This window comes from Oncorhynchus nerka, linkage group LG9b (genome assembly GCF_034236695.1).
Source record: "Oncorhynchus nerka isolate Pitt River linkage group LG9b, Oner_Uvic_2.0, whole genome shotgun sequence".
In the NCBI taxonomy this organism is placed as follows: domain Eukaryota; kingdom Metazoa; phylum Chordata; class Actinopteri; order Salmoniformes; family Salmonidae; genus Oncorhynchus; species Oncorhynchus nerka.
Genome location: NC_088424.1, coordinates 4,744,567 through 4,753,956, shown reverse-complemented (window position 1 = coordinate 4,753,956; position 9,390 = coordinate 4,744,567). Strand labels below are relative to the sequence as shown.

The following is a 9,390-nucleotide window of genomic DNA, read 5'->3' as shown; positions in this document are numbered from 1 at the left end:
CCCTATGTAGTCAGTCACACTTGATATTCTATTTTCTTGTATATCACCTTATAAGACCTTCCATAAATCAGCCTATTGTTGTACTGTAGGCCTCTTTTCTTCATTACCCCCACCACACTACTGTTCAGACATGGTATCATGACTTCCTGTGTACAGTCAATGTATAATGTTTCCCTTGTATTAGAGGCCATGTTTGTTTGTGACTGCCATGTTGCGAAAACTAAATGGTCGGGGGCCAAACTGTGATATATTTCATCATTCAAGTCTCTGCCTAGTCTTTACAGTACAGGAATGTACTGCTATAAAGTAATTCAAGGACACTTGAGTGGGATCAATGGTGGGACTCGACTCCACAATAATATCCACGTAAACATTTTTGGTTTGGTTTTACTCGGCCCAGTGAACTGCATCCGGCGTTTATCTGGACTCCCTCAGGACAAGAAGAGTGGGGGTGGGCTCTCTTTCGGAGTACCGACATTCTCCCGAAATAGCAGGAGAGAGGGCTGGGAAAACAGCCGTTGCACTGGGATTGCAACACTGACTGTCCTGTTGCTACCTCTCAACTGCGTGAGCTCCTCCAGTTATATTTGAGTCGGGAAACTCATCGTGGGGACATGACTGGTCGACGTTTGAGCATTCAGCCTTAGAAGAGGAAAATCCCTGATTCTCTTTTGTGACCCTTGTTCTCTTGAAGACAACAGGTGCAGTAAATGTATATATTTTTTTACTATGTTTTATCACTAGATCATTGGGTTTATCGATTTGTTTTCTACCCGTGACTTGGACTCTTTGTGTAGACGACCATGGTAGAGGAGACTTACTTGTGACCAGAACATTGTGTCCATTTGTACAATTACAATTGCATAGAATGTATATTTGACCCTGCTGAAGATCTAAGAGAGCAGGTGCTCTGGCTCTCCTTTAGAGGACATGGCATCAGGCATCAGGCAGCCCCTTAGGCCAATCCAAATTTAAAGAGATACTTTCACCCCAAAATCAAACAAAACTAAAGTGAAAGATTAGCACTTTTTTTTTTTATGTAATGGGTTTTGGAATTAACTGAGGGTGGGCATTGTCTAATATTTGAATCGTAATACATTTGATTAACTTGACCTTTAACCTCCTGTTTTCCTCAGCTCCACATTAAGGCAGAATGAGAGAGAAGCTGGCTGCCATGTCACGATCGCTGTGCCCCGGCTCGCAGGCCGAGGCCAGCGACGACCTAAAGACACCGAACGGCGGCGAAGAAAAGATGCAAATGAAGCGCGAGATTTCCCTCCCCAATGGCATCTGCCTCATCGTGGGCAACATGATTGGCTCTGGAATCTTTGTCTCGCCTAAAGGCGTCCTCATGCACAGCGGCTCTTACGGGCTATCGCTAGTCATCTGGGCTCTCGGCGGCATCTTTTCCGTTTTCGGAGCACTGTGCTATGCAGAGCTTGGAACCACGATCACCAAATCGGGCGCTAGTTACGCCTACATCCTGGAGTCGTTTGGCGGTTTCCTAGCTTTTATCAGGCTGTGGACGTCCATCCTGCTCATTGAGCCGGCCAGCCAGGCGGTCATCTCGCTGACCTTCGCCAACTATCTAGTGGAGGCGTGGTACCCCACCTGCCAGCCACCCTACGACGCCATCCGCCTCATTGCTGCCGCCTGCATCTGTAAGGGACCTACCTCTGTTTGTTTTTACCACTAACATTAAGTTACAAATGGAAGACTTTATGGACCAGTTTCCCGGACAATGATTTAACCTAGTCCTGGACTAAAAAGCTATTTGTCCGTGTCCCAGAAACCGTCTCTTTGGGTTTGATCAATTTCTATTGGGGATAAATAGGGTCTAGTAACAATGACTATTTTAGGTAAAGACTCAAAACATTTCCAGACTTGTTCTTTGAGAGGCTTCTGGTAGAAGTGTGTCTATTCATGTCTGTCTAAACATGTGATTGTGAAGAATAGAATTGAAGGGTGTTTTGGAAAGTATTTGTTTTTGTGTGTGTAATGGTACTGTATGTGCCTTTACTAGAATGAGGTCATGTTCAGATAAACCACTCTCTTTAGTCACGCAAACACATCCTCGACTCAATGCCCAGTCAGAGCATTAAAATAGCCCTGAACCCACTTTGCTTTGTGCAGCTCCTCTTGGCCATCTGAAATTGGCACTGAGCTGGTATTTAGGTTAGAGAGCAGCAATGCCGTGATTCAGCCACACTGTCCAGACTAGAGTTTCCCTCAGCCCAGAGACATCTGCCACTAGTGCAAGAGAGGCTTGACAGCCAGCATGAATCAGCTACGATCCGGGTCTGCGGTTCATTAACCGAGTAACTACAGTGCTTGTCTGTGTAAAACAGGCCCCACTTAAATGGTTATCTCCTCGTCAGGACACATAATTAGGAAAACTCTGGGCCCTAGATTGGTTTGACGGACGTTTGGTTTCTCCTCGCAAGCACACGCACACACACACACACACGTTTGACTCATCATTATGGAGTGAGAGAGAGAGAGAGAGACACACATTCAATTAAAACATGCCATTATTTTTCATCTGCCAGTAGTGTACCATCTCTGTTCCATCAGTTTCATGGCAGTGAAGGGATGTGAGGTGCTTTCTTTTCCCTCTGCTTCAGTTACCATTGGTCTCAGTTACACAAACAGTACAGATTGTTCTGTGACAGAGATCAACTATTTGGGGATTTGGAAGGGGTAACTCTGGAGCATACTGATGTTACAAAAAAAAACAATGTTCTACTTTTCTTCTGCTTTGTCCTTTTCTTTCTCCTACTTTGCATCCGTTTCCTACAGAATATCATCTCTCCCCCAACCCCCCAACCCCCTCCCCCTCTCGCCCTCTCTCCGCCAGGCATGCTTATCTTTGTAAACTGTGCCTATGTTAAGTGGGGAACCATGGTCCAGGATCTGTTCACCTACGCCAAGCTCATGTCACTCATCCTCATCATCATTATAGGTATCATGAAGATAGCCAAAGGTAGGAGAGATTGTGATGTGGAGGGGATATGGGCGGAAGATTCACTTTTATTCTTTGCTGATTGTAGACTTACTCCATGCCGTTTTAAAAAATTGTTAGCTAGCAATGTCCACTATAACCTGGCTAACATTTTCGGAGAATGTAGCACTGCTAGCAGAATGGCTGCTTCTGTTAGCAGCCATTTTAAAGAATGGGGAAAGTGAGGGAGGACATCCCTTTTTGTGGAAGGGAGAGCCCTTTCCCCATGCTTTTGAATGCATTGCTAACGGAAACAATCCCTTTTCACTAGCATTGCTACATTCTCCGAAAAGATACCCAAGAGAATTCGACAATACGATGATTAACATCCCTTTAAAAGGGGAAATCTGCAGTACAAACATTAGCAAAGCATACACCCAACCTCAGTTTTGGTAAAAACTGAGGGATGAGGCTGAAGAAATGTAACCACACTCAAATTCATAGACAAAGCTATGGTTACAAGGACTGAATATCCATGATATCAAAAGTATGCGTTTGACGCTATTTAGTGTTTGTTTACAATTATAGTATTTACAAACAATGGAGTGAAAGATGCTTTATATTTTTGAACTACGCTCATGAGGCATTTAGAAGATACTGTATATAAGGAATCACTGGGCATATTGTATATCGTTAATTAAAAAATCCCCAAAATGAATCACCAATCTCAGATTGCCCATTTGAATGTTCAGAGTGACAAGGGGGGGGTCTAAAGATATGCAATAGAAGGGATTAATGCTACATGTCTCTTTCTCTCTGCCCCGTCTCCCTATTTCTCCCTCCTGCCTGTAGGAGAAACTCAGAACTTTCAGAATCCGTTTGAGGGTTCCTCCACGGAGCCTGGGTCTATAGCTCTGGCCCTCTACTCTGCTTTGTTCTCCTACTCTGGCTGGGACACACTCAACTTTGTCACAGAGGAGATCCAGAACCCAGAGAGGTAATCTCCCTGTTTCTACATTATTTTATAACGGGGCCATACGGGGTCATGGCATTATACATGCATGATTTTTATTCATATTTTTTTAGTTGATCGGATCTATCTTAGCCCAGAGAGTGGTGGACTTGTTAGCAGGCGTTATACACCCAACAAAGTGTACATCTCCTCTCTTCCACTCTCACAGCCTTTGCCCATTATAAACTCAAACATATTTCAGACTGTACTGTGTATCACTGTACTCGTGCCTGGTTTAATTTGAGTTCAGCCCATATTCAGAGAAGCTGGGTCAGTACTGTCATCCCCAATCAGCCATGCCCCCTTCACCCAACACTTTCTGCCCTTAGAGCAAAGACAACATCACTATTCATGATTGGACTGTATATTTGGATGGTGATACGATGATTACGCACCCGGAGTAAAATGGGAGCCATGCTCAAGGCCTAATTTGGCATGGCGGTGAAGAAAGGACAAGGTCTTGAATAGAGACAAATGTTAAAGAGCATTGGGTTTATTTATACTTGGGTCTAATGTACAAGAGTATAATGATGATGGATATTTTTTTTATTGATGACAGCTTCTTTTGGTAACAAACAATCACCAGTTTTTTCCAAACATTTAAAATAAATACTTGTGAATAAGAAGTATTGAAAATGGCCTCACCCACTAAATAAAAATGATGGATTTGTTTCGCTGACCTATTTACCTCTGACTTCTTTATTGCTATAGGAACCTGCCTCTGGCCATTGCCATCTCCATGCCCATTGTGACCATCATCTACCTGCTGACCAATGTGGCCTATTACGTGGCTCTGGACATGTCCTCTCTACTAGCCAGTGACGCTGTCGCCGTGGTGAGAACCTCCTGACCCACATGCTAAAAATAGGGCCAAATATGGGTCTGTTAAGATCATGTGACCCGTCTCTGTGTCCATGTTGTTAGAGAGTACTATAGTACAATATATCAGATAAACCGAGATGACCATTTGAATCATTTCAGGAAATGTAGTTATTTTACTAGAAGACACGTTGTTGCGTGCAACATAAGTGATAGCACTGCGGTGTATTTTAAATATAATAATTATATACCTTTGATGGGACACACTCCCATCACAATACTGAACAAAAATATAAATGCAACATGCAAGATTTTCAAAAATATCAGTCAATTGAAATAAATTCATTGGGCCCGAATCTATTGATTTCACGTGACTGGGAATATAGATATGCATCTGTTGGTCACAAATACCTTTAAAAAAAACAAATTTGCCTCGGGATCTCATCACGGTATCTCTGTGCATTCAAATTGCCATTGATTAAAAGCCATCGTGTTCATTGTCCGTAGCTTATGCCTGCCCATAGCATAACCCCACCGCCACCATGGAGCACTCTGTTCACAACGTTGACATCAGCAAAGTGCTCGCCCACACGACGCCATACACGTGGTCTGCGTTTGTGAGGCCGGTTGGACGTACTGCTGAATTCTCTAAAGCGAGAGGTCTGCTGAGTGCAAACTTGAACGTTGTGAAAATTCTGTGCAACTTCCAGCGTGCGTTTACTGTGAACACTAAGGTTGTACCCACTTTAAGTTAGTTTCAGACAGTGGTCAAGTAGGCTTTACAAAATAATGCATTTTATTATTCCCATACCATTATCACAGAGAATCAGACAAATTATGCTACCCTCTGCTTATTGGCTACTTATATTATTCAAGCCTGTCTCAAAATACAACACTGCCCCTTTAAGACCAAGCTTAGAGGGAACATTGGTTGGATGCGGCTTATGGTAGAGAAATTAACATTCAATTTTCTGGCAACAGCTCTGGTGGACATTCCTGCAGTCACCATACCAATTGCACGCTCCAAGGCATTGTGTTGTGTGACAAAACCGCACATTTTAGAGTGACCTTTTATTGTCCCCAGCACAAGGTGCACCTTTGTAATGATTATGCTGTTTAATCAGTTTATTGATGTGCCACACCTGTGAGATGGATCTTGGCAAATGAGAAATGCCTCATAACAGGGATGTAAAAATTTGAGAGAAATAATTATTTTGTGCATATGGACATTTCTGGGAACTTTTATTTCAGCTCATGAAACATGGAAGCAACATTTTACATGTTGTGTTTATTCTTGTTCAGTGTATTTTACTGAAACCATTTCGTCTAATCCCACAGACTTTTGGAAATGCGGTCCTGGGACCGTTCAAATGGATCATTCCCATTTCCGTGGCCATGTCCTGCTATGGAGGACTCAACGCCTCCATCATCGCTGCCTCCAGGTACTGACCACATTTTTCTGAAGTTTAAAGGGATAGTTCACTTTTTTGAAACTTTAGCTTTTCAACTTTTTTTTATATGCATCTAAGGTGTTGTTGTTTCATCAAAACGTTTTTTAAGTTTGTTAGATGGTTATTCAGCAACCAATGTCAACAATCACCCAGCTAGCATAATTGGAGCATGTAGCATGCTAGTGAAAACATATTGAACTAGTTAGTGGTCATTGAAAGCCAGAGCTTTATCCCTTCAATGACTGGCAATGGACGTTATCTGACCTGTGGTTAGACCACCTCAGATATTAAAATCAAGTTTTACGTCCGAAGCGCTGAAACATTCCATTGTGGCCGCTGAATGCCCTGTCCAGGTTGTTTTTCGTGGGGGCGAGAGAGGGACACCTTCCAAACAGTCTGGGTATGATTCAGGCGGAGCGCTACACACCTGTCCCCGCCCTCATATTCAACGTGAGTGACATCACATCTCCATAGAGCATAATGCTCTCTTTTTGATATCTTACTGTATAGTATATCTCTCAGGTCACAAGTGCGGGCCATGGCCCTCCTAAAGCAACCCCAAAAGGAATCTGTGATCCATCTTTCGAGAAACACTCGTCTATGGTGCATTCAGATCAAACCCACAGTGGAATGTCACTCATCCCTGGGTTGTGTGTTCTTCCAGGGGTTGATGGGCTTGATCTTTCTGTGCGTGGAGGACGTGTTCCAGCTCATCAACTACTTCAGCTTCAGCTACTGGCTCTATGTGGGCCTGTCTGTGGCCGGCCTCATCTACCTGCGCTTCACTCAGCCAGACAGACACAGACCTGTTAAGGTAATGTTAGAAAGATTGGTGTCTGAATTTGAGTCTTGTGTGTTTGATTGGCTTGTCTCACTCTCTCACACACATACAGACGAGAGAGAGGGATGCCAATGGATGAGTAAACTTGCATCTGCATAGTTGTGCATCATCACCATATCTTGATCCGCTGTACTCTGACTAACCACTGGCTCCTCTCCACAGCTCTCCCTGTTCTTTCCCTTCGTTTACTGCCTGTGCAGTCTGTTCCTGGTCATCGTCCCTCTGTACAGCGATACCATTAACTCCCTCATAGGGATCGGCATCGCCCTGTCTGGAGTGCCTGTTTACTACGTGGCCATATACCTGCCTGAGGACAGGAGGCCCAAGTTTATATGCAGAGTAAATGGTAAGGATCGGAGCTGTAGACACACAGACACAGGGCTGGTTTCCCAGAGCCATTTTAAAACTACTTCAGGACTTGAAAGCATGCTAAATGGAAATGTTTTTTGAAAGTGCTTTTTAGTCCAACAGTTGGTCAAACCGTCACCCATTTTTGCAGACAATTACTGTAAGAGATTCATATGCATTGTAGCTAGAAAGTAACTGGAAGTTTTGTGATTTTGAATTCTAATTCTGCCATTTCATGTCTGAACAAATATGATTTCAATGTGTGTGTAGCAGACTGGCATGTCCACACATTTTTCACGTGTTTGCGGATTCATATGTGTAAGAATGAAAAGTTGAAAGTGTGACCGAAAAATCTAAAGATGTATCTTTTTGAAGCATGTTAGTAAAGGGTGCTAAGTTGGAAATCTGTAGGAAGGCCTGAGTTTATTGGGTGGCTGATTAACAAAGACTGCCACTGTAGGCAAGAGATAGACATAGTGAGTGTACAAAATATTAGGAACACCTAACACCTTCCTAATATTGAGTTACACCCCCTTTTCCTCTCAGAACAGCCTCAATACCCCGGGACATGGGACTCTACAAGGTGTCGGAAGCGTTCCACAGGGATGCTGGCCAATGTTGACTCCAATGCTTCCAACAGTTGTGTCAAGTTGGCTGGATGTCTTTTGGGTGGTGGACCATTCTTGATACACACGGGAAACTGTTGAGCGTGAAAAACTCTGCAGCATCTGGCACCTACTACCGTACCCCGTTCAAAGGCACTATATTTTGTCTTGCCTATTCACCCTCTCTGAATGGCACACATACACAGTCCATGTCTCAATTGTCTCAAGCTTAGAAATCCTTCTTTAACCTGCTTCCTCCCCTTCATCTACACGGATTCAAGTGGATTTAACAGGTGACATCAAGTGATCATCATGGATTCACCTGATCAGTCTATGTCATGGAAAGAGTAGGTGTCCTTAATGTTTTGTACACTCAGTGTATTTACTATTGATGGTGAAGGGAAGGATAAATAACTCCCTTTGGTGTTTTCAGAAGGTTATCATCACTGTAGCAACCACAGCTCTGTCTGTTACAAATTGTTTGTTGTGCATCCTATCCATGTTGACCAGTGAACAACAAGTCCTCTGAGTGTAATTTGATTAGACTGTTTTTAGACTCAGTGGTTTGATTTTGGCTGTGGATCTGGGGACTAGGAGTATATCATTAAATGTGGTTCAGGGAAATGTTTAGTCAGTCCACAATATCACACTTTGTCCCTGAGCTTATCAAGCCCCGATGTGACTTATAGTAGTCTGGTGTATCACATGAAAGAAACCACACATCAAAATGTATTTAGGCTTTTCCAACATAAACTCTGCCTGACTACTTGTTTACATCTCTCTCCCCTCTCCTTGCCAGCCTGGGTCACCAAATACACCCAGATCGTGTTGTACTGCTGTCTGACTGAACTTGATGTGGAACCAGAGAAGCGAGAAGACAGCAAAGCTCAGTGAGGAGGCCTGGTGCCCCCCTGGCCCATGCCACGCATGATGCACATGCCTGGAACACGAAACCTGACTGAGCCGTGCGTGGACAAAGGCTGCACTGAAGGGTTGGCTGGTAGGGGCTCGATGCTTGCCCAACTACCACATTGCGTTCTCAAAGGCTTTCCATGTCTTGAGGACAAAAGAGGAGCTGGTACTTGATCATGTGCGAAAGGAACTGATAACTGGGATTTTTGTTTTTTGGCGAACATATTATATTTTCCTATAAGAGTATGACTGTAATATGCTCATGGTAATATAATGTAATGTGCTTACCTGTGTTCTTCAAGTGTTTATTCCTTAATGTTCCTCCAAGAGGTTTACCTAGTTATTTCTTTGGATAGCACTTACAGTACATGTCCTACAGTTCTGACAGTCAACAGTCTTTGGCTTGTGTCTTCTTGTGCAGAGTCACTAAGTGGTGGTCTGACAATGTTATGACTTACAAA

The 9,390-nt window shown here is 43.4% G+C and overlaps 1 protein-coding gene across 3 annotated transcripts; it reads left to right on the top strand.

Annotated features, from left to right (window-relative positions):
• Positions 1-437: 437 nt before the first annotated feature.
• LOC115114149 (Y+L amino acid transporter 2-like) lies at positions 438-8,930 on the top strand. Of its 3 annotated transcripts, none has more exons than XM_065013289.1 (10): positions 438-712; positions 1,137-1,661; positions 2,858-2,983; positions 3,794-3,938; positions 4,665-4,788; positions 6,111-6,214; positions 6,577-6,673; positions 6,888-7,037; positions 7,227-7,410; positions 7,959-8,907. In XM_065013289.1, exons 2-10 carry the CDS (start codon positions 1,154-1,156, stop codon positions 8,117-8,119), a joined length of 1,599 nt encoding a protein of 532 aa, XP_064869361.1. In that variant the 5' UTR covers positions 438-712; positions 1,137-1,153; the 3' UTR covers positions 8,120-8,907. The 3 variants fall into 3 exon arrangements, with proteins under 3 accessions (XP_064869361.1, XP_064869360.1, XP_029498024.1); XM_065013288.1 differs by having other exon boundaries at positions 440-701; XM_029642164.2 differs by having other exon boundaries at positions 447-701; positions 8,817-8,930.
• The last annotated feature ends 460 nt before the right edge of the window (positions 8,931-9,390 follow it).